The following is a 25,324-nucleotide window of genomic DNA, read 5'->3' as shown; positions in this document are numbered from 1 at the left end:
ATTTTTGTATTGATCAATTGATGTATGTTCTTTTTAACAATCTACACACTTGGATGTTTTTGTCCTTTTCTCACATGGTGTACATTTGTGATCAATGGGCTATGCTTTAAATGACAACGATCTTATATTCTAGTTATCTGTGTAGTATTTCAATAACACCCTGCTTGCAGCCTCAGCTAGATTGAGTTACTTAAAGCCTCAGCCAGACTGAGCACGAAGAGCTCAGCCCGACTGAGTTACTTAAAGCCTCAGCCAGACTGAGCACGCAGAGCTCAGCCAGGCTGAGTTACTTAAAGCCTCAGCCAGACTGAGCACGAAGAGCTCAGCTAGACTAAGTTACTTAAGCACGCAGAGCTCCACCAAAATGAGTTACTTAAAGCCTCAGCCAGACTGAGCACGAGGAGCTCAACCAGACTGAGTGGCGATCAACCGGACTGAGCACAAAGAGCTCAACCAGATGAAGGGCTTTCCTAACAAGAGACGTGGTTATAATTCGGCAGCAGCCGATTTTAATGATTTAATGTTACAGCATGGTGGCCATACTTAGTCAAAATCCAACCCATTTTTGCAGTGTCTATATTTTTAATCTCACATTTTCCACATCGTTAAAATTCAGGTTCATCAGTCTTTCATCTTTCATTTTTTAACATTTTCATGTACGCCCATTTTTAATGATTTTTGCATCATGGCTCTCTCACAAGTTAGGCTAATCTGCACACAAGTCTTAATTTCATAAACACTTTTCGTTGAATTATTTCCAAATTTACAACTCAGAAGAAATAAGGGCAACAATGATACAAAAGACAACTTATTTTATTCCCAAAACTTACGGTTACATACAACTTTCTATAGAAATTACACATAACCAAAACAAAAAAAAATAAACAAAACAAAAAAACAAACAAACAAACAACAAAATTTTTACGTGCATCAGTCTTCTTCACTAGAGATAAAGTCTTCCTCTTCAACCCCTCATCCAGGGGGGTCTGGGCAACGTCGTCTTCATCTATTTTCACACTGCTGAAGTCTAAGTCTGGGAACATCTCTTCCGCTTTACGTTTGAAGGTCTTCCAGCCGTTGTCCCAAAACTTAGCCATCTTGTGCTTATAAAAATCTGACCGCTGGAAGCTTTGGATCACTTCTTCTTCACTCCTGCTTCCAGCGGCTACCCTCGACGACCTAGCCCCCCCATCACCCTCTCTCTCCAAGCTCCTAGCAACTGCGGCATCGATGGCTATCTGAAAGTCAGCAGACTCCTTGAATTGTTCCACTGCCGCCTTGTAGAGGTCGGGGCACCTTACCCTCCCAGCCGCCAGTCTAGCCTGCTCGTCCGCCAGTGCTTTCTCTAACGCAGCGATTTTCTGATCTGCTTCTTCCTTTTCCTTGATCGATTGAGTGCGTAGATCTTCATTGCAGACCATAGCCTCATCCCACCTTTCGTTGGCGATGGTACAGGCTTTCTGGGCCTCTGCTCGCCACCCAACTGGAACTTGAGCGACAACACCTTGCGGCGTTCCGTCTCCAGCTCTAACTTGGTCGCGAGCAGCTCAGCATTAGCACGGTCTGCTGAATAGCCCTGCACCATCGCCAATACCTCCATCTTCTTGGCGTTCTGGGCATACTCCAGCCCCCTAACACACACACTCCGCGCGGCTTTCCTCCAGTCCCCGGTCTCCCTCCTTAAACTTTCAAGCTGGGCCTTCGCCTCCTCCAGCTTTGCCTCAAGTGGCTTAACTTCGCCTTTTGTGCGCGCCGCTTTGTTCAGTAAGGCCCCTGCTAAGGTCGTCGCCTCTATAGACACCCCATTTTTGACCAACCTTAAGACTCAGACGTCACCAACTGGGCGCTCGGTGATGCTGCATGTTATGCTTGTTCTGAGGTTTCAGAGTTTTGGCTGAGAGCCTTACCCCCGGACCTCGGGACCCTTTTGTGTTTTGCCTCGATTTGCGAACCAGGTTCTGTTTTCTTTTCCCGAAGGGAGGGAGAGGTCTCGTAGACCATCTCTCAGTGGCCGTAGGCTACGTTTCGTGGCCGTAGGCCATTTTTCCCGTTTGGAGACTAGTTTCCGATTTTCGGAGCCGTCGATCGTGTGCCTCGATTCGGGACCACATAACTACCTCCGTTTTCTCCGAGTTTTGGCACACACCTTGTTTCCTCTCTTTTGAGGGACACTGTGGCCCGAGAGACCACCTTCGTGGTCACACGCCACTTCCGATACCTAACAGCCTGTTTTCGGGGCCCCGGGCCGCGTGTTTTGGCCCCCGAACCCTCGTTTTGCATCGGTTAGGGTTCATTTTTGGTATGGACCCTATTTTCATTATTTGACAGGTAGTACTATAGTGGGAGACCAGTAATTCTTTTGGAAATCATTTTCTCTCTCCTCCAGCCGATTTTCTTGACAGAAAGCTGGTTTTCCTCATTTTTGGGCCCTAATTTCTGGTCTCCCATACCACCATTGTGTTGTACTCATCTGGGAGGCCACCAATATAGGTAGGCCGACCAGCTTTTCTTCCTGACCCTTTTGAACTTTGCTAGAAAGTTGGTTTTCCTCTCCCCTGGGCCACAATTTCTGGTCTCCCACCATACAGTTGTATTCTACTCATCTGGGAGGCCACCTTTCTGGTATGGTCGACCAACATTTCACCTTGACCCTTTTGACCCCTGGTCGGCCAGCCTTCTGCTTTTTGGCCTTCCTGAGTGCAACACAGCTGTGCCAACTGTGAAGCACTTGACCCTTCCTCCGGGATTTTGAGCCTTTTGTTTGTTTTCTTAAGGAAGATTTGATCCTTTTGCTTAGCTTCAATGAGAAGCTTGACCCTTTTGTCAAGTTTCTTGAGGAAACTTGACCCCTTTGGTCTAGCTTCCTCAAGAAGCTTGACCCTTTTGGTTAAGCTTCTTTGAGAAGCTTTAACCCTTTCTTGAGGCTTCTCCAAGAAGCTTTGGCTCTCTTCCTCTATAAAACAAACCTTCCCTTTCTATTTGCAAGGGTTAGAAAATTTAGCCAAGGCATATACATAGTCTCCTCCATATCTCTCTCATCCAAGCTCAAATACTCCATTGTTCTTGGCCATTACACCACACCTCCTAGCACAACACCTCCACCATCCATCCAAGCACCTTGGAGCTGTTTTTCAGAGGTTGAAGGCTCACCTTCTTGGTCCAGAACTTGCTGCATTGCTGTGCTACAAGGGTAAGTCATCATTTTCCCATTTTTTGCATTATTTTGCTTCATAACTTAGCCCTATTCGCAAGCATTTCTGGGTTTCATCTTAAACTAAAAAGTGTCTTATTTTGAGCTCCTCTTAAAGTTTGTTTAAGGATACTTTTCTGTTTGAGGTCATCTACCTCCTTGTATGCTCCATCGCTCTTTGTAGGCTTATTTTGCTTTCTCTCTTATCCTTACTTGCAAGCATTTTTGAGATTTTTCATAAACTGAAAAGAGTCTTATTTTAAGCCCCTCTTGAAGTTTTATTAAGGGCATTTTTCTGTTGGGGGTCATCTACTCCCTTGTATGCTTGTTTGCATCTTCTTTTGAGCCTTGCACCTAGGCCTTTGTTGCATGCTTTGTTTGGCCTTCTAGCCACTGAAATCTAGTGGATTTTCAGTGGCTATCACACTATTTTGAGAGCCAAAATCAGAGGGGGGTGACCCTCTCTCTCCTTGTCTTGTTTGTTGGCCCTTTTGGCCTTCCAAAGGACCCCCATTTTGCATGCTTTGAAGTCTTGTTTCAGGCCATTATTTGTGAGTTTTTAGGTCTGTCTTAACTCTTTCCGGAGCCCTTTTGGCCATATTTTGTGTCTATCATGCATGTGTGAAGCAATCCTTCTCAAGGCCTTTCAAAGGGGCTTTCATTTGCATGCTTCATTGACCCATTCCAGGGCCTTTTTGGTGGGTTTTTGGACCCTCATAACTTATTTCTAGAGTTGGTTCTGCCATTTGGTGTGTCCGTCATATAGGTGTGGAACAACCCCTTGCATGGCCCTCCAAAGGAGCCCATCATTTTTGCATGCATGGACTGAGTTTCAGCGGTTATTTGGGCATATTTTAGCATACCATATTGCTATTTTTGGCTGGTTTGGTGACCTCTCTTGTGCTTCATATCCATGTAATGTAAACCATGCTTACTAGCCTATGTTGCATGTTGTTTTAGCCCTTCATGTTAGCACTTTTTGGCTATGCTTAGAACTGATTTGGTGCATGTTTAGGACTGCCTTGGCTCTATTTTCATGCCTCATGGTCAAATAATGCTTGCTTTGCATACTTGTGGTTCAATGCATTTGCCTAGTTTTGAGTTTCGGGGCTTATTTCGTGCATTGGGTGACATGTTTCCATGATTTGGGACCATTGAGCATCTTATTTCAGAGCTGGAAATTGCATGTTTGTATGCCATCTTTCATCCCTTTCCATGCTTTGGTAGAGTGGCATTTGATGCCTTAGGATCGGTCCCTTGCATCGTGCTTGTTTGCATGTATTTCGGTTGTCTCATTTCCATCATATCGCCACTGATGTGAGTGTGGCTGAGGTCCACTCATATTGGTGTAAGTCCATCTTGCATTGTGTATGCCATTTCAGTCCGTAGCATTGCGTATGCTAGGTTGCATGTTAGAACATTGTGCATGCCATGTTACATCACGCGCATTGTGTATGCCATTTTAGTCCATAGCATTGCGTATGCTAGGTTGCATGTTAGTCGCATTGTGTATGCCATCTCCTTTGTATTGTGTTTGGGATAGGAGTTAGCCCAAACACGGGAAACGATGGATGTTTCGTACTCAAAGTGACGAAACGTGTCTTAATTCCCGGTCGCCGACACTCCGGATTAACTATGATGGAGTCTAAGCCTTGTTTTGTTTATACTTGCATTCATTCCATTGAGTCGTGCAATTCGACTTCTCGGCCATCATGCATCGAGATGCGTGATTGGTGGCACAAGGATCGAGGTCTACACTCTTTTGAGCTTGTGCAAGGATGGGGAGAGTGGTCTTGCACACATATGTTGAAAATACCTTGCTTTCTCTCCCTCTTCCCTTTCTTGCAGAAAAACCAGGATCCAGGGGTAGAAAGTGGTCGGCCGACCAGGTTTTCTGGTAGGCCGACCACCTTTTTTGGTTTCCACCACAAAGGGTGGTCGGCAGGTGTCTCCCAAGCCAATACCTGGTCGGCAGCCTTCCTAAGGTGGAGTTTCAGCCTTCTGGAGCTTTGTGCAAGTTTCTAAAATCAGTTGTAAACAAAGACGAGACGAGGCATCGCGATGGAATTTCCCGACGAGGCGACTCGAGCATGCATGCATCTTTCATCATTCGGAACAGAGCTGAGACGGTCCATGAATTTGCATACTAGTTTATTGCTTTCCTAGTTAATTTGTTAATTAATTAGGGTTTTGTAATATTTAATTATTCATTCGGACTGTAATTATTTATTCGGACCCTCCGAGCGAGGGCACAATTGTAATAAGTGTGCGTGTGTACGATGTATGCCTTCCAACCCCACGTCTTTCTCCCTTTTATTTATCAGCTTATGATGGTTAGATTAGGGCATGTTTCAATTAGCATGCTTATGCTCGTATGTTTGCATTCATTCATCTGTCTTGCATGCACCGGGCTCGGCGCATCATACTAACTGCATTGTATTTCAATTTCGAGTTGAATACGTGTTAGTTGTAGCATTTCACATGCCATTGTAGAATAGCCGAGCCTATTTTAGTAGCATTTTGCATGTGTTGCATTAGGCATTCCAGCATAGTTAGGATTCATGCATGATTTCTAATCAGCTTCTGTTTTGGCTTGGAGTACTCGGTAAGTGTTTATGCTTTAGCACCTTTGCATGTGTGTGAGTGACTGCCATGATAGCATGCTTACCCTGAGGCTATGTGCTTATGTGATATATCTGCCTGAATGCCTGTGGGTGAAGGTTGGATTATCTGAATTGGAATAATGCATTGACTGTGAGTTTTAAGACCACTTGAGAGTGGCAAACCATCACGTTTTCTAAGCCCACCCGAGGGTGGCAAATCCACGTCTTAGCCTACTTGCGGGTAGCACCATCAAACCATTTTCAAAATAAACAAACATGAGATGTGTTGTTCCAATTCAGGCGATCCAGTCTATACTTGTATGCTGTGCGCATCACGTAGTAAATCTAGGCTAATAACCAGAATAAGAATGCATAATGTTTTCAAAACTCGATATCATGGTTAGTAGAGGCCAATCTTTGATCGGGCGAGTGGGGTTGCTCACGAAGTGACCTTCCCCAATCGTACCCAAGTTTCCGAGCTGAGGCAACTTTGGTGATGACGGACACGTGGCCTTAGGCAAACGAGTCAGGGTTTCCTAAATTTTTCAAAATAAAATATTTAGGTGGCGACTCTGTATCTGGCAAAGCAGTTCATGTTTGGCACTTCTTTCAAAAAAATCTATTTTCAAAAACGATTTGCAGGATTTTGACTCTTTGATGATTCATCGGTCTTGCATTGCACTCTATGAGATTAGATACAGGACCGTGACATTTGAGTCCTGAACTGTAGTGAGCCCATATGAACAGAACGGGATTTCCCTCCCAGGGCGGTCGGGGACGTCTACAACCTCCATCTGGGTCGAGCACAGCCCCTACAGACACCCCATTTTTGACCGACCTTAAGACTCAGACGTCATCGACTGAGCGCTCGGTGATAGTGTATGTTGCACTCGTTTCGAGGTTCCGGAGTTTCGACTGAGAGCCTTGCCTCCAGGCCTCTGAACTCTTTGTGTTTTAGCTCAGTTTGTGGACCGAATCTTGTTTTCTCTTCCTGGAGGGAGGGAGAGGTCTTGTAGACCATCTCTTTGTGGTCGTAGACCACTTTTTGTGGTTGTAGGCCACTTTTCCCGTTTGGAGACTAGTTTCTGATTTTCGGAGCCTTCGGCAGCGCGCCTTGTCTCTGGACCGCTTAACGTTCTCCGTTTGGCGTGGTTTTTGAACCACACCTTGTTGCCTTTACCTAGAGGAACACTGTGGTCCAGGAGACCACTTTTGTGGTCGTATACCACTTTTGATGCCAGTAGACTAGTTTTCGAGGCTTTCGGTCGCGTGCTTTGCCTCCCGATCTCTCGTCTTGCATCCGTTTTGGTTTGTTTTTGGTACAAACCTTATTTTCCTTGTTTAGAAGGTGGTACAAGGGTGGGAGACCAGTATTTTCCCTTGGAGATCACTTTTCCTCCTGCCAGCCAATTTTCTAGTCTGACAATTGGTCTCCTTGATCTTTGGACTATCAAAAATGGTCGGCCACTACACCATTTGCTTGTTTTCATGCTCTAGACCTTCTCCCATCATGGCTGACCAGTTGTTGTTCTGGGAGACTACTTAAAGTGGTCGGCCGACCACTTTAAGTAGCTGGCTGACCACTTTAAGTGGTCGGTTGCATTTTGGTACCTTTTTGGAGATATTTTCCTCCAGCTGGCACAGTTGGAGGGCACTAGAGCCATCCTCCATACATGTGTATGGAGGGATGGCCTTGAACCTTAGCTTCTCCTAGAAGTTTTAGCTTTTGGTTCTTTATAAGAGAGAACCACCTCCTCCCTCCTCTAGGTTCAGAAAATTGAGGCTTGAGAGATAGATATACCTTTGTATCTATTCTTTCTTGTTTGCCCTTGTTTTGTGCTTAAAGTGTCATTTTGTCTTACTTTAACACACAAACACACACTCAAACACCATCCTTTTGTTGCTGAGGTGCTTAGGGGCTGATTTTGGTGTTCTTGGGTTGGTTTGAGCTTGAAAAACCTACTAGAGTTGTAGCTTTAAAGGTGGTCTTCAAGGGTGAGTTTCTAATCCTTTAAACCTCCATTTTTGCTTAAGCTTTTGAACCTATTTGCATGCTGTTTTGAGCTTAACTTCCTACTGCAAAAAGTTCTGTATTTTGGTGCTTAAGATCTTTGTTTAAGGTCACTTTTGTGTTTGGGGTTGTTTACCCCCTCTTAGGCCTTGTTCGGCCTTGTTCTTGTGCCTTCTTTTTAAGCTTTGGAATCACCTTGTTTTGGCCTTCTCACAAATGAAATCCAGATGGGGATGGTGTTTTAAGGTCCCAAAAAGGAGAGGGTCATCCTCTCTCCTTGTGTCTTTAATACTTGTCCTGAATGCCTCATGTTTGAGCATGTTTACTAAGCTTGTGTTAGCTTGTTCTTAGCATGTATTTGGGGCTATTTCAGCATGCCTCAGATCTGTTTTGACTTGGTTTGGTCATTCCATGCATGCCTCATACACTTGTAGTGTAAATCTTGCAAACTAGCTTTGTGTGCCTCATGTTTGAGCTTGTCTTTTTAGCTGGTTTTGGGGCCATCTCAGTAGGTTTTTGGTGTTATTCTAACATACTTTAGATCTATTTTGGGTTGGTTTCATTGGCTCTTGCATGCCTTATACACTTGTAGTGTAAATCACATAAACTAGTCTTGTATGCTTCATGAAGTAGCATGTCTTTCTAACTTATGTTGAGTCCATTTCAGCATGTTTTTGGTGACGTTCTACCATGTCATACCTCTGTTAGGGTTTGGTTTGGTCAGCCTTTGCATGCTCCATGCACTTGTAGTGCATTTCCTTGAATTAGACTAACATGCCTCATGCTTTGACATGTCATTCTAGCATGCTTTTGGCTTAACCTTAAGAAGCTTTTGTCCATGTTTTAACATGCTTTAGCTCTGATTTGTGTTGTTTTGACCATGCATGACTTGCTTTGTATAGCCATGGTGCATTCTGGCTTGTTAGCTTTGTGTGTCAAGTCCACTAGCATGCTTTACTTGGACTATTTGAATGATCTGGCATCATTTATTATGTGATTTGAGTCCATGTTTCATGCTCATGCACTTGCATTTATCACTCATTCAATGCGTTGGAGGGTTTGCCCCTTTATGCCTTAACATGAACCATTGCGTATGCCTTCATGCCTTAGCTTGCGAGCCATCATTTCAATGTGTTTTTGTGGTTATTTTGCCATGATATAACTCTGATTTTTGTTGGTTAAGTCATTCCATGCTTGGTCCTAATAGGTGTAGTGTAATCCAACTTATTTGTCTTGTATTCACCATGCCTTATGCCCTTCATGCTAGCACATTTTGGCTTCCTTTCATGCATGTTTTAGACTCATTTTAACATGTTCTAGGATTTTTTTAGGTTAGCTTGATCACATGCTTCATGTTTTGCATAGTTGTAGTACAAGTGCTCTTGCTAGCTTCAAGCTTCGGGCACCATAACATGCTTCATTTGTATCATGTACTTGATTTGGTATCATTTTTCATGACATTTCAGAGCTTATAGCATGCTTATATTCCTACTTCTTTCATGCTTTGAATGCCTTCGAGTGTTGTGCATTGTTGTCTTACTTATAACCTAGCATGTATGCCATCTTACTTAGGTATTTGAGCCTCCATCTTAGCATGTTTTTGTCATTGTTTTGACCTATTTCAGCTCTGTCCATGATTGGTTCACGCATTTGTGCCATGTATTGCATGCCTCCTTTGTAGTCCTCTTTATTAGCTTTCATGCTTTAGGACCTTTGCATGCTATACTTGTGTTTGATTGAATGATTTGGCATCATTTCTTACTTAAGTTCAGTGCATTTAGTGTTGTTACACTTCCGCATTTATCACTCCTTGAGCCTTCTTGAGGGTTGTGCTCTTAGGCCTACTTGGTTGGCTAATGCATTCTGCATACATGCTTTGTGTTTTGTGCCTTTATTTTGGTGTTATGGCCACTGATTTGGGCATGGCTGAGGTCTGTCCATTTTGGTTTAAGTCCATTGAGCATTGTGTATGCCATGTTACATCGCATCGTGCATGTTATGTTATTGTTTGCATTATGCGTGCCATGTTCTTGATTCGCATTGTATATGCCATGATCATATTGCATTGACTATGCCATGATAGTCATTGCATTGAGTATGCCATATTGTTCATTGCATTTGTGTATGCTATGTTCATTTGCATTGTGCATGCTAGTTATTGTTCATATTGTTGCATGCTTATGTTGTCTTGCATTGAATATGCATGCCTTAGTATAATGCATTGTGCATGCCATTAGCCTTGTTACGTTGTTCATGTTGCATTGCGTGTTTGCATGCTTGTCCGTTGCATGTTGTTCATATGCTTGTTTCATTGTATTGCATGTTGGCATGCTCGAGTCGCATTGTGTATGCCATGTTATGTGTTGCATTGTTGTTTGGAATAGGTGTTAGTCTAAACACGAGAAACGAGAGACGTTTCATACTTAAAGTGATGAAACGTGCCTCAATTCTCGGTCGCCGACGCTCTTGATCATACATGATAGAGTTTTACGCCTTATGTGTTTACTTGTGCATTCATTTTCATATTGAATTATGCAACTTCGCCTCTCGGCCATCATGCATTGAAATGCGCGATTGGTGGCCCGAGGGTCGAGAATCGCACTCCCTTAAGTTCATGACATGATAGGGAGGGTGGTTGTGCACACATATCTTGCAAATACATTGCCATGCCCTTTCTTGCTCTCTGTTGCAGCAAATTGGAATTCAGCAGCAACAACTGGTCGGCCGACCAGTATTACCAGCTGGCCGACCACTTTTCTAGTTTTTCAGCACAGAAAGTGGTCGGCAGATGGTCTTCTTCCTCAACAACTGGTCGGCAGCCCTCCCACAGGTCCCTAAGATGTGTCAGAAGCTATCTGGAGCTTGGTGCAAGTTTCTGAGAGTAGTTGCAAACAGAGGCAAATCGGGGCATCGCGTTGGATTTCCGAACGGAGCAACCAGGCATGCATGAACTCTTCTCCCTCAGAGGACATTGCTTTATTGCTTTCCTTAGCTGCTTTACTTAGCTAATGTACTTAGCTAGTTCATGCTTTGGTTTTGTAATTAAGTAGTTAATGCGGTTAGCAGCTTATCTATTTTGTAATAGTTAGTTAACTAGGATTAGTTAATTAGCTTCGTTGTGATGTAATAATTAGTTTAATTAGCTTAGATTAGCTAGTTAGCTCTTTATTCGGTCCCTCCCTCGAGAGGGCACATTATTGTAATAAGTGTGTGTGTGCATGTCTTCCAACCCCCATTTCTTTCTCCCTTTTACTTAACCACTTACGATGGTTAGTTTTAGGGCATGTTTCAATTAGCATACCTTATGCTTGCATGCGTGCGTCCATTCATCTGTTTTGTATGCACCGGGCTCGGCACATCATACAAACCAGCATTGTATTTGTAAGAACCCACATTTTTCATCTTAATCATGTTCATGAGCATCTGTACGATTATGGTTTGTTAAGCTGCATGTGTGTGTTCGTGACTTGTCCTACTTAAGTGAGTGAGATCCATGCCTCGATTTGATACCTTTGTGATTTGTCTAAGTGTTATGTGCTTGCCTAAGTTATGTTTAGCCGACGTTATGCCTAGATCAATCCAAGCCGAGGTCATTCTCAGTCTAGGAGTATCCTAGAACCCCTTGTCGACCTCCGTTCTTGCCTTGACACATTAGCCGAGATGTTACCTTGCACCCCAGTGAACTCGTCCTGGAGTGGTATGACCTAGACCGAGGTGTGGCGCATCTAGGCCAAGATGTGGCACAGCTTAGTCAAGTGTTGTCCTTCCTAGCCGAGGTCATTGTCACCTTAGTTGCCGAAGTCCTTTTGTTAGCCGATGTCACCCCTTGCCGGAGTGCCATTCCGTGTAGCTTGTTAGATACGCCTTGTTATTAGCCGATGTCATTGCCTCGTCAGAGAACCCATACCGCTTTACTTGTTGAACACCCTTCCACCATGCTTTGTCTGGTCTGTCAGCCACCTTTTCAGAGGAAGCCAACCAGTCGCCGCCACGTGTCTCAGCAGAGGGTTAGCCCCAGAACCGGGTAAAGAAAACTATCATTTTATATCATAACCTTGCCTTGAAGAAAGAGAAACTCTAGGAGGAAGAAGGAGTTTTAGAGTGAGAAAGTAAGTCTTCAAGCTTGATTCCTAGAGATCGAACCGTTAGATCCGCGTTCTAAGGTCAGATTCTCGATTTGCTCATGATGTTCTCCATGTTCATGTTATTGCATTGCACGATCGGATATGATTTGTAAGCCATGCATTGTCTTGAAATTCGGTTTTAGAAAGAGAAAATGACATTCATGTGTTCTTCAAGAAAAGTCATGTTTTGATCCGAAGGCTTTACGCCTAGATCCACGTTTTGTGTTTGTTCTTGCATGATTTCCAACTATGGGTACCCAGGTCCATGTTTTCAAACCCGTAACCTGAAAAATCCCAGATTTGTGATAACAGATTGTGATCGAACATTCATATTTTCCATGTTTTCATACTCATGTTCTTCATATCCATCAGCAGAGGGAAACCCAGAGTTTCCCGACCTCTTTTCCTTGCATATGGCCCTCGGGAGCGCACCTCGGCTTAGACCTGGTTGGTGCCCAGTATGTTTTCCAAAAATCATTTGCATGCATGATTAGACTTGTTTTGAGGAATATGTTCAAGTACGCTTTGCCATGTGATTGTAGGACTTGGACCTTGCTTGACCCCGACGTTTGAAGAATTAAGTGAGTGGTATTTTTAATAAAGCTATGTTACACATGTTTTGATAAATCTTGTTTTGCCTTGTCTTGAAAAGTATTTGATTTAGCATGAATGACTATCCCTATTTGTATATCAAATACTATCTTGTTTTGATGGCATTTCTTGGAAGTCCTTAGCTGCAGGGGACTATAATGCAACTGCACTCTTGTCTTGACAGTCCTTAGTGCTAGAGGACTCTAAACTTTCGCAGCACAGCTTGTCTTGACAGTCCTTAGTGCTAGAGGACTCTAAACTTTCGCAGCACAGCTTGTCTTGACAGTCCTTAGTGCTAGAGGACTTTAAACTTTCGCAGCACAGCTTGTCTTGAAAGTCCTTAGTTGCAGGGGACTATAATGCAACTGCACTCTTGTCTTGATATGTCATCACCCCTTGTATTAAGTAGATGTTATTAACATCCAAAAAACTTGAAAGCCGGCAAATGAACTTGACTTTTTCCCTTGATTGTAAAGTATACTGTGTATTGTTTTGTAAGAAATCTTGGATATCAATCATGCAAAACCTTTATTTCTAATATCATTCACTGAGTATCCAAGCTCACCCTCTCTATATATATGTAGGTGATGAACAAGAAGGCATTGAGGCCTAGGCGTGACGCCGATGTGTTTTGAGTGCATTGCCGACATGTTTTGGATTTGCGTTTTGCATCGTCTTGAAGATTATGCTTCTCGGCTTATGTTTTCTTTTGCTTGTTTTGGCATATGTCGGCTTGAGAAGCCTTTTGGTCAGGATGTATTTTGTATCTCATTCTTGTTGTATCTAAATTGTAAGACTTGTAAAGATGTTTGATGTATGACATTCCATTGGACTTACGCACGGCTCTCATGGACCACTCAGTTTTATATGTATATTTTACTTCCGCTCTTGTAAGCCCCGTATTTCATACTCTGATTGTGTGTGATTTTTGTAAGACGGCCTTCGGTAACCTCGGGTTACTGGCCATCACGGCACCAAACTACTAGGGGCGGTTTGGGGGCGTGACAGTATTTTCAATACACTTACTTGAATACGTGTTCAATAGCATGTTATCAAGTTGCATTTCACATGACATTCTAGATAGCCGAGCCTATGTTAACTGCATTTTGCATGTGTTGCATTAGCCATCTTAGCATGAACTAAGATCATGCACGATTTCTAACTAGTTCTTTGTTTTGGCTCGGAGTACACTGTGAGTGTTTATGCTTTAGCATACGGCATGTGTGTTATTGACTGCCATAAAAGCATGCTTGCCATGAGGCTAATTGCTTAGTTGATATAACTGCCTGAATGCCTGTGGGTGAAAGTTGGATTACTTGAATTGGAACAATTCATCGAAACATGATTTAGCCTACTTGCGAGTAGCAAACTTCAAATCATTTTTACAAACGAACATGCAATGTTTTGTTCCAAATTAGGCGATCTAGTCTATACTTGTATGCTGTGCGCATCACGTAGTAAGATTAGCTAATTAACCGGAATAAGAGCACATGTGTTTTCAAAAACAAAATATCATGCTTAGTACAGGCCGATCTTTGATCGGGGGAGAGGAGGTGCTCATTTCATGACCTTCCCCTGTCGTACCCAAGTTCCCGAGCTGAGGCAACTTTGGTGATGACGGACACGTGGCCTTAGGAACGAGTTAGGGTTTCCTAAATTCCCCCAAAATAAAATATTTAGGTGGCGATTCTGTATCTGGAAAAGCAGTCTATGTTTGGCACTTCTTTATTAAAATCAGTTTTTCAAAATGATTTGCCAGATTTGGACTCTTTGGTGATTTATTAGTCTTACATTGCACATTGTAAGATTAGATTCAGAACCGTGACATGAGTCCGAACTGTAGTAGCTCAGAACAAAATGAGATCTACGCCCCCCGCGAGTGCGGATATCGGAGGGTTCCCGGGTGCGCGTCTACAGCCCCCTTAGCAGTTCGGCCTCTGTGAAACTTGCCATCGAGTGCACAGTCGTGTCCTCTATTACCCCCCAACAACCGATCTGCAGTAGTCCTGGCTTCACCTTTTTCTCCCTCCAGTCGCCCGGACATTGCTGGAGCGTGGTAAATGGTAGTCTTCAACCTGGCCCTCTCTCATTCTCCTTGGGATACAGGACCCCCCTTGGGCTGTTGCTCTGCCCCCTGCTCAGGGCCAGCCGCCCCACCTTCCACTTGTGTTTCGGGGCCCAGGGCACTCTCTATCCCCTTCGCTGTTCCCTCCAACTCCACTTTGGGGGTCCCCTCTGCCATCCCCTCCTTTATTTTTTTCAACGCTGGCCCCTCCTCACCCTTGTTCACCTTCTTCTTCCTCTTCAATACAGCCTCCACTTCCTTGTTGCTTCTTTCCTTCAATGGATCCACTGGGGGCGGTCGTGGCTCAAAACTGCCCAAGTCCTTTTCCCCTAGTGGCTTGGGGCGCGATCGGATTCTTTCTCTCGCTATTGGTTTTGGCGGACGGCCTAATTGTGCATCTTTGTATTTATCAGCCTTAGCAAAAATCGTCCTATCCTCCGCCTTCTGTGCCCTCATTCTCATCTCCAATTCTGCTAGTGCAAGGTCCTCACCGGTTGACTGCAGTCCCAGCCCTGAGGCAAATAAGGCTGAGGGTTGAACGAGGTCGTCCCGCTTGGCGCCCTCCTTCTCCCTTCATGCCTTCACCTTCTTCACCCTCTCCTCTGCCTCCGCCTCCAACCTTGGCTCCACTGACTTGGTTGGCACCCTCCATACTGTGCGCACTTTCATTCCCCCATTGGCTGACACGTAAAACCACCGTGGCCTCCACCCCTTCACCGACGATGGTAATCCCGCCACCAAACCTTTCCCAGGCGCCGCCTGTAGAGTGACCCAAGTCTCTTGCTGGCCTGACGCCTTGTAGCATGCAAAAAACTCATCCACCTTCATTGTAGCTCCGTCGTTCGCCCGCAGCCACGCACTTGCTCAGGCCAATAAAATCTTCCACGCGTTAGGCATCAATTGACCCGGAGCCACCTCTAACCGACCCAGCACGTCCACTACTATCCGGGGGAGTGGCAACGTCAACCCCCCCTTTAACGCTTCTTCGTAGAGGGCAAACTCCCCCGGTCGAGCATCGGATGGCCTCTCCTTTGATGTCGGCAGTTTTAACTCTATTTTCGCGGGAATCTGATACTTCTCGCACATGTCCTCCAACTCCTCCGCGGTAAAGGTCGATTTGTCGACCTTCGTGTGCCAGTGATCTAGCTCTACCTGACTGATCGGCTTTGCAGCCGCTATCAACGTGGACGAGCGGGGTTGCCCTGCCAGCTCCCCCCACTGCCTGCTCGCTTCTTCGTTCTGTATTGCTCGCCAGGTCCACCGCGTCGTCGTCCCCCAACACATCTAGTCTCATAGTGGGCACATCCTCTCGAGCCATCTTTCTGGTATGCCTGCGTATGGCTTCAAACGCTAGTACAAAGTAGTTCACAAAATATTGCAAAGGTGTTTCACTCGACACAAAAGAGTTTACTTTTGGAACGTTTTGGTTTTTTGAAAAAAGATAGGTAAAGAGGATAACACCAAAAGCCCAAGGCTTGCCTATATTCCAAGGGTCACAATTAAATTTTGCCAGTTTGAAAATTTTCAAAAATCTGCCAAAACTGCCTTTTCAATGCCCTATGTTAACCTACCCCTTCGTTTCTTGCCCAACGCCTAACCTCCCCCATTACGGGATTCCGCCACGTATAGGACCACGATGCACTGCCCCCTTCCCCTACCCTGTCTTTTCCACTTCAAATCACCATGTGCCCTGCCACGCCTCGAGCCCCGCATACCGCCACTTCTCCCTCCACTCGGTCACCCTTCGCCGTCGGTCCTCCTCACGGTCGATCCCTCCACTTGGTCACCTTTCGCGGTCGGCCCTCCTCACGGTCGGCCCCTCCACTAGGTCACCCTCTCGCCGTCGGCCCACCTCTCGGTCGGTCTTCGCCTCGCCGGTATCTTACAACCCTCGTTTTCTTTATTATTCCCTTCGTTGGACTAAAGCTGCACTTGAGAATGGGGGACTACTGGCATGGGTAAGCCCATAAAGGTTATAGCCCACCACCTAAGGTCCAATCCATGATTCAAAAACTAAAGCCCAACACTTGTGAAACCCAGCGTTGCACCAAACACCAATGACATCTAAACACTTGGCAAGTAGAGAATCACCCACATCAGCAGACAAAGATCCTGCAAAGTTATTACACCACACATCAGCCATTGATGAGCTTTCCTGTAGCATTTATTGCGATAACTCTTCTCCGTCGAGATAGAACGGCCTCACCATGAACAAGGTAAACTAGAGCATGGACTTTCGGCCAAGGTGACAGGTCGGAAGGGATAATGAAATGATTAGCAGAGGATATAAGCAAGCATCGAAGACAAGGAAAATGTTAAGCTTTTCTATCACTAATCTATCTCTACATTCCATCTCTCTTTCTAACTTGCTTGTCGGAGGGTTTGTTGGGGGACTCCTTGCTCTCCGTTGAACTTTTGTGCAGGTCTCTCGGTGGGCTTGGTACCTCGGGTACCAGTTTGGGAAGCGTGGATCAATCCGACTCATTCCATCTGGAACACGCTGTATCATCAATTATAATTCTAATTTAGTTAGTAACAATAATACATTTAAAATAAAAATAAAAAACTGATTAGAATAAACCTCTTTAAAAAATAAAAAATAAAAAAAATCTAAATTTTAAGTATTTACACCAAACCAAGACACAAATAAAAAAAAAATTTAAAAAAAAAACATAGTACAAAAACATAGCACAAAAGTAAAAAAATATGAAAAATAAAAAAACCTTTCCAGTAATCCAAATATATATATATATATATATATTAATATAAATAGTGGTGTAGTGTAGGTGTATAAACAAATAAACAGAAGGAAAAAAAAAAAAAAAACGTAAACATTAGCACAACAACTAAACAGAGCATAGTAGCTTCAGGTTGATCAAAAACAGAGCATACGCATAAGCAAAACAGAGCATAAGCATAAGCACAAATTATAACTTGCAACTCAGGGATAAATCTTCTCTGAAGAAGCTTGAAGATCGAAGTGAACTCCACAGCCCGAAGAAGTTTAGATCTTGCAGGTTTTCTGCGCGATTTTCATCCGTATCGGCGACAACCAACGTGTATCGGACTGTATCGCCGTATTTATCAGATTCAGGCTGCCACATACCGGGACTCGGACGTTACGACTGCGAATTTCATTCTCATTGCTATATCGGTCTATATCCGAATCGGTGCTTCCATTTTCCGGTACGAATCGACCGGCCGATATCTAGAACTATGATCCTACTGCCAATAGGTTTCCAAAATGCTTCATCAAATCTCATTAAAATAAGGCATGTGTGATTGGTTTCCAATTGATGCCATGTAAGCTCCAAGCCAAACACGGCTAAAGAGTGGAAGGAGTAACCATTTTCGGCCACCAAACACCAAATCAACAAAGTACTTCGAGTCTCACCCTTCGTGCTAGCGAGCAAGCATCCAATTGGAGCCATGAAGTGGGGGAAATTTGTAGACACTTAAATTTTTATGTGTCTTGATTACCGTCTAATTAATCAAGACAAATAAATTTTCTTGATTAATCAAAAGTAAGTTGGTCAAAATTTTCAAATGGATGTGGGTCCTACTAAAATTATAGATCTTAACCCATTTTAAATTATGGGTCACACCAAAAGAAAAGTGAACCTATTTTGACAATTGGGCCAACCCAAATGTGTGAGCCCATGAAAATATTTTGTCAAAAAAGTTAGTGGAATACTTCAAATTTAAATTCAAAATTCAATTCAAAATTTAATTCAAATCATTTCCATAAAGTAATAAATAAATTGCTATTTTTCTTGGAAATTAGAGTCAATTTTGGAGTTTCCAAAATTAACCCTTCCCTCCTAAGCCTATAAATAGAGGCTCTCATTATGGGGAAGAGGACACATTTTTTTGGCTAATGGTCTTACAAGCTCCTAAGCAATCTCGAGACTTTGCAAAATTCTTTTCTTAAAATTCTCTCTAAAGTTCCTCAAACTTAAAAAAAAGATTATCAAGTACTTCAAACTTGTGCCAATCCTTTCAAGTTACAAACATAAATTTGGTCTCTCTTTTCAAAGAGATCATTTCAAGACTCGTTCAAGATCAAGCCGTTCAAGTCCTCGATCAAACCTTTTTTCTCCAAGTTTCTCCATTCGAAGACTTGAAAAAATTCATCAACTTGTCTAATTCGACAACAAGCTTTTACAGCCGTTGAATTACGCCCATTTTAGAGATTAAATTAGAGGATCCACTCTTTTGTAATAAAGCAAACTACAGAGGATTGTACCTATTTATTATAATCAAATAAAATTAATTATTTGTGCATTTATTCCGTGTCTTAATTACAGAATACGAAATTTATATTTACAGTGTGAATTATCTACAACCTATGTAAACACTCCATGAGTTATGGAATGGGTCAAATTCAACCCAATTTCTCACACTCCACTATGTCTACTTGATTGTTATTGGGTATCTCCATCGCTTTGGGTTTATTTATTATCAAAGTCACTTTGCTGTGTCATCCACTTGCAACATTCTTGTCCTACTATTTAGATATGCATATGTTTATTTCCTGCATTGAATTGTAATGGATCTTGTACAATTCCCAAACACTTGAAAGAAATATCTAGCCTTTCAAGTATTTCTTCTTTGAATAGTCATTGCCATATTTTTTTCTTGGTCGTTAGTAGTTTTGAGCTCAGCACTCAGGACAGTGTAGAAAATCTCAATAGGGATATAAAAATTTGGTTCTATAATTTTAATAAAGGTAACCTTTTCCTTTTCCTGCTTGTCAACCATCATTCTTTTCTTGGCTGCGAATTTGCTGATCGCCTCCGTCAAGTCATCATCACCATCGGCATGATCACAAGTAGGAATCAAACTCGATGAGTACTCAGAGGTTCCATTTGCCCGGCCTTTATCCCTGGCCCGCCAATTAGCAGCAGCAACACTAGTAGTACTACAACGGTGGCTCCTCCTTCAAGATTAACACGCTCTTCTTCTTCTTGTTAAGAAAAAATCAACTCCGATGACCTACGCAACCTTTTTGATCGGACGAAGATGCAACAGTGGCCGAGAAACTCTCATATCCACAACCACTATCCAATCGCAGGGACGCCATATATATCGTGTCCCTGTGATTGCATGGCGTTGGTGGATACAAGGGCCCTGGGTTAGTTCTGCTACTGAGGTATTGCTTTGCTGGTTGAGGTATGTGCAGTCCTGTTCTGCTGCTACAGCCTGCTATTTTCTGTGTTGCTCTGTTCCCCTCAAATTTGGGTTGTCTTTCTTGGGTGTTGCTCTCTGTTGGGGGTGCTTTGCAGATGATCGGATGGGCTTTTTGATGCCAATAGTTGGGATGATCTAACCCATTATAATGCTTTGTACATCCTCTTTTCTTTATTGATGTTTTGATGTTTTTGTGTTGTACCTTTCATCGCCATCAATAAAGTTTTCATTTTTTGCCGATCAAAAAAAAAATATATATATATACCTAAAAATTAGAGTAGTTTGAAATGGTGATTCCGAATTTCCTCAAGGATCAAATCAAATCTAGAGAGATGAGCTGATGAGAATGGAGAATTGAGAGGTTGGGGGGGTTGTTAGGACAGAGAAGCGAGGCTTGAGGCGGGAAGAAGGAAGCTTTTTCCGCCTTGTGTGTCTAAGCCTGAATTCCAATGCCATGAGATGAGATGAGATGAGATGCGATGTTTTGAATTTAAAGAAAATGTTATTTTCTTCTTGTTTCAAAAATAGAATTCCCATCAAAAAAAAAAAAAAACAAGTAAAAATAGAAATTGAATTATTAATTCAATGATAAATTCTTTTTCATTAAGAATGGCTAGAACATATTAGCTTTTATATTTCATATTTCCTTGGCCTTTCCTATTGTTGTAATATTTTATGAACTTCCTACGAACTCATTTGTGTTATAACTTCCTAGGAACTCATTTGTGTTGGATAAATAAAATTTCGTTTTGCTAAAAAAAAAAAAGAAGAGACAAAAACTCAAAAGTTAAAAAAGATTTCCCATTTCCTTATCACTATATAACATGAATTATATAATTCAGAAATCTCCTATGTTTGGAACTAAATTGATTGGATCATTCATTCATTTGTGAAGAAGAAGAAAACATTTAGAATAAATCAAGAGTAATGCTAAATTTTATGAAAGAAATATCAGCATAATTTTTATTAAATTTTTAGAAATAATCTAATGTGATAGGTAACAAAACAAGAAAAGTAGCTTACAAATATTTTTATCAGCAAAAAGGAATTTTATTGATGAAATCAACACACAATACATATGAAATTATATCAATAAAGAGGAAGACTAGAGCAAAAATATAACTACATTTATCCAAATTACAAAGATATGGCCAACTAATGCCAAACCTTAATTTGTCGTAGTGTATACAAAAAGAATCATTGAGGGATAGTCAAATCTTTATCGAGCTACAATTTGAGTAATAGAGGCATTATCAACCGACCAAATTTCGCGTCTTGATGCATGTACTTTTTCTTCATCTTCATCTCTTCTTGTAGAAAAAGCAGGCCGTTTAGGAATGTCTATGGATGTAGTTTCATTTTTGAGCATTGATGAGAGTTCCAACATAGGCGGCCTATCTACTGGATTTTCTTGGACACATAACAAAGCTATTTGCATGCATCTCATCAACTTACATGAAGAATAGGTATCATCAAGTGAGGGATCCATAAACTCCATGCCTTTACCTTCTTTCCACAACTCAAATGCCTGAAATAAAATAATTAAAATCATCCATTTTTGTAGTGCAAATTGAGAGATTCAATTTGCAGTATCCATGGTTTCAAGATAACTTACATATTCTTGAAGGTTTAAGCTTTCGTGGGGGCCATGTAAACGATTACTTCTCTTTCCACTCATGATTTGTAAAAGTAAAACTCCAAAGCTATACACATCAGATTTTGTGGAGTATATACCTTGGTATACATATTCAGGAGGAAGATAACCACTGCATTGCAAAGGTGAGCAAAAAAGAAATATTAGTTCTAACAATTCAACATGATTGACATATAGTTTTGAGAAATATTTCGCTTACAGGGTTCCAGCAATCCGATCAGTATTTGCTTCAAATTTATCCTTTTCGAAAATCCTTGCCATTCCAAAATCTGCAATCTTGGCCTTCATCTCATTGTCCAACAAAATGTTGCTCGCTTTCAAGTCCCTATGAATTATTGTTAATCGCGAGTATTCTTGGAGGTATAATAGCCCTTGAGTAATTCCTTCAATGATTTGAACTCGTTTTTCCCAATCTAAAAGTGTGCACCTAATTGGATCTATAAGAAAATCTTGAGTTAAAAGTAATCAAAACAATTAAGGAACAGAATACTAAGCGATGTTGTAATGTCAAAACCTACAAAAGAGCTTCGCTACTTTCAAATTTGGTAGGTGTTTGGCACCACAAGAAAGTCTTTAATATAGCTATACCTAGTAGTACACACCTCATGTTAGAGCTAGGATCCATAATTATTCATACTTGTTATTAGAAGGAATAAAGATGCTAACCATAGATGTAGTAATCCAAACTTTTGTTAGGCATGTACTCATAAATGAGCATTTGTTCTTCTCTTTCAGTGCAATATCCCAAAACTCTTAAAAGATTTACGTGTTGCAATTTCGCAGTAACCATAACCTCATTCTCAAACTCTTCAAATCCTTGTGTAGAAGTCTTTGCAAGTCTCTTTACTGCGATTTCTTGTCCATTTTGTAAGTTACCCTGAAAAAGCAAATACTATTAATTGGTATTTTTCACCACATATAAGAGAACATGTCCAGCTATATCTCAAATTTTCCATATTATATGTTCAATTTCTTTTACACTTCACATTGTGAACGTGATTTCTTGCTAATTAACGATAATAATAATCACACAAACTGAGTCATCTATATGGATTCTTAGTCATTTCAACCATATAAATGCATCTAAATAATTATTCAAATCCTAGTCTATATTACCTTGTAAACAGGTCCATATCCACCCTCTCCGAGCTTATTTTCATTTGAAAAATTATTAGTAGCCACCACAATGTCTGTGAAACTAAACACTTGAGGAGCATTAGTATTTTCAATAGATGCCATAGTAGTTCTTAATTTGGACTGTGATTCTTTCTGTTCATCCGCTAATCCTGTAAACAAAACGAACATTCACAAAATTAATAGGAAAAAAAATGAAAATGGAACATGCAAATTTTCCCATGCCATAGTTATATATAAATGTTAAATTCTCATATCAAGAGGAAGTTACCTATACATCCAAGAACTCTCTTTCGCAGATACCACATTGTAGAACTCAGTATGAGAATAATTATGGCTGTTGCTGTAAGCAAGATGACTAACAACAAGCGTCCCTTGTTATTAATGGTAATTTTCTTGTCTTCCTGTGCTGTAATTTTCTTGTCTTCCTGTGCTGTAAACATTTTTATGAGACATGTAGAAATGTGAGATGCAAGGGAAACGTACAAGAAAGCAAGATCGTGAAACAAAGATAAACACAAATGCAAACACTCAATGAAGAGAACTCTTCTTTGAAATTTTATTGCAGTCAATCAAAACATTGCTTTAACCTAAGGTTACATTCATCTAAATAAAATAATTTTAAGTAGGAAATCTATACTATATTTTAAGGAAAATAGGATTTTTTAATGAGAAGGGATGCGAGAGCTCCATATACTCAATTGCAATTTCTTATTTTTTCAATTTAAATAAAATATAGAAAATTTATATGCCTCACATAATTTGGGAATTAAAAAAGTAAATATAAAAATAAAAAAATCTTCAAACCCATCTTTTAAGATCATTGCCTAAAAGATGATTCTTTCTTAAAATCAAATATAGAAATACGGTTTGTTGACCTTCTAATTTATTTGTCCATCTTCTAAAATCTCTAATTAAAATCTTTCATTCCTTAAAATGAATTAAACAAAATCAATTCAAATCTATTTAAATTGTTTTGTTTGGTTGATTTTGTTTCTCGATAATTAATTTGGATTCTTTCAATTTAAAAAAATAATAAACTATTCATGTGTCTCACCTAATTTTCAAAATTAAATAAATAAATAAATAAAACTCTTCAACCCAGCTTCTAAGATCATTGCATAGAAAATGTGTTGGAAATGGTAGAAAAATTCTGGGTTAAACCAGAATTTTTTCTCAAGTTTGATCTATTTTTAGGTGGGCCTCGAGTGTCGATTTACTAGGATCAAAGTGGTAACGCGTTCTATGCCACGTTGTGATTCACGTGGTATATTTGGTTGCTCAAAACCATTACCGAGTGAATGAGAAATTGAAGCCAAAGTGTGCTCCATGGAAATGGAGTTTTGGTGGAAATTCCTTAAGGTTGTAAATTGGCTTGTTCCACATTGATTTGGTGGGAAGTTTTGAAAGGGTTTATAAGGCTTGGGTTTGATACTTGGGGTGTGCCCCAAGGGGTACCCAAGTGTTTTAGAGGGAGAGGTTATGGGCAAAATGGACTAGACCCATTGGACCCAAAAATCATCACACGCGCGCCGCCACCGTCCGTCCGGTCGAGCTTGGGCGCAGGTGCATGGTGTGTGGTTGGGTTGGGCTTGTTCAGCCCAATATTAATCTTTTTGGGCCAAAAACATTTGAATTTAATTTTATTTTTGGTAAAATAAAATCCAAAATTCAAATAAAAAATCACCACACACGTGCGCGCCGCCGCCGTCCGTCCGTCCGGTCGGGCGGGCTGGGCCTGGGCTTGGGCGCAGGTGCATGGTGTGTGGTTGGATTGGGCTTGTTCAGCCCAATACTAATCTTTTTGGGCAAAAAACATTTGAATTTAATTTTATTTTTGGTAAAATAAAATCCAGAATTCAAATTAAACTGATTTGGATTTTCTGTACGTCCAAACAGAGCCCTTCCCGTTTTCAAACAGAAATAAACTAGTTTGGAATTAGTGCACACCCAAACAGGGCCCTTCTCATTTTTTGCCATCTGTTTGAATTATTAACAGATTCAAATCTGTTTGAATTCAAAACCAACAGGCTTCATACCTGTTCAATTTAAATCCAAGAGCCACCTTTACATCTATAAATAGGACCACCCTCATTTGATGTTATTAATTCAGAAATTTCGTATTTCACCTCTGCTTATTCTATTCTTCATTTTGTTGCATTTTATTTCTGAAAGAAAGAGTGTAAACACTTAGTGTGTTCGTAAGGCAAACAATTTGTAGTGCTGCTATTGTTTGTGGTAGATCATTTCATCCTGGGAGATAGACGTCCAAATTCTGAAAGTACCGTGGAGAGGACGAATCTGTCTTAAGGACACAGTGTCAAACACTGGACTTGATCAGAAAATAATTCGGAGAAATTAAATCAAGTAAGTTATTTAATTTATTTTCAGTGTTGTTTTTATTTATTAAAATTAGATTTAAATTTTGTTTTTGTAACAAAATAAAATCTGTTATTTATTTATTTATTTATTATTTCGAGTTTGATTTTTGTAATCAAACAAATTCTCTCATTTTCTTTATTTCCTTAAATTCAAATTGTTGTTGTGTACACAATAGAATTAAATCTTTTAAATACAGTGAAGATTGCCTAACAATCTTAAGACAGAACCCTTTTTTGGTATCTTCATTGTATTTAATTTTCTGTGTTTTCAAACTAATATTCTGGTTGGAAAAACAAATAGTGATTTATGCTATTTGACAGATAGTAGTAATATACTGTCTCTTTTCTTTGACAACTAGTAGTAATATACTGATGTCATTA

The 25,324-nt window shown here is 41.1% G+C and overlaps 1 protein-coding gene across 2 annotated transcripts in view; it reads right to left on the bottom strand.

The window, feature by feature from the left end:
* Positions 1-20,802: 20,802 nt before the first annotated feature.
* Positions 20,803-25,324, bottom strand: part of LOC114322850 (uncharacterized) — a 30,220-nt gene continuing 25,698 nt past the window's right edge. The window contains exons 2-7 of one of the 2 annotated variants that reach the window (XM_082925290.1): positions 22,834-22,971; positions 22,545-22,714; positions 22,095-22,305; positions 21,628-21,865; positions 21,390-21,540; positions 20,803-21,302 (exon numbers count right to left, since the gene is read on the bottom strand). In XM_082925290.1, coding sequence (XP_082781416.1) covers positions 20,994-21,302; positions 21,390-21,540; positions 21,628-21,865; positions 22,095-22,305; positions 22,545-22,714; positions 22,834-22,971 — 1,217 coding nt within the window. In that variant the 3' untranslated portion in view covers positions 20,803-20,993. Of the gene's footprint in view, positions 21,303-21,389; positions 21,541-21,627; positions 21,866-22,094; positions 22,306-22,544; positions 22,715-22,833; positions 22,996-25,324 lie in introns of both variants that reach the window. The other variant, XM_082925289.1, reaches the window with a different exon arrangement.

The sequence above is a fragment of the Camellia sinensis genome, chromosome 4, assembly GCF_055761805.1.
Source record: "Camellia sinensis isolate YWXY chromosome 4, ASM5576180v1, whole genome shotgun sequence".
Taxonomy (NCBI): domain Eukaryota; kingdom Viridiplantae; phylum Streptophyta; class Magnoliopsida; order Ericales; family Theaceae; genus Camellia; species Camellia sinensis.
Note: the sequence above shows the minus strand (reverse complement) of the source record. Positions and strands in the feature narration are given on the sequence as shown.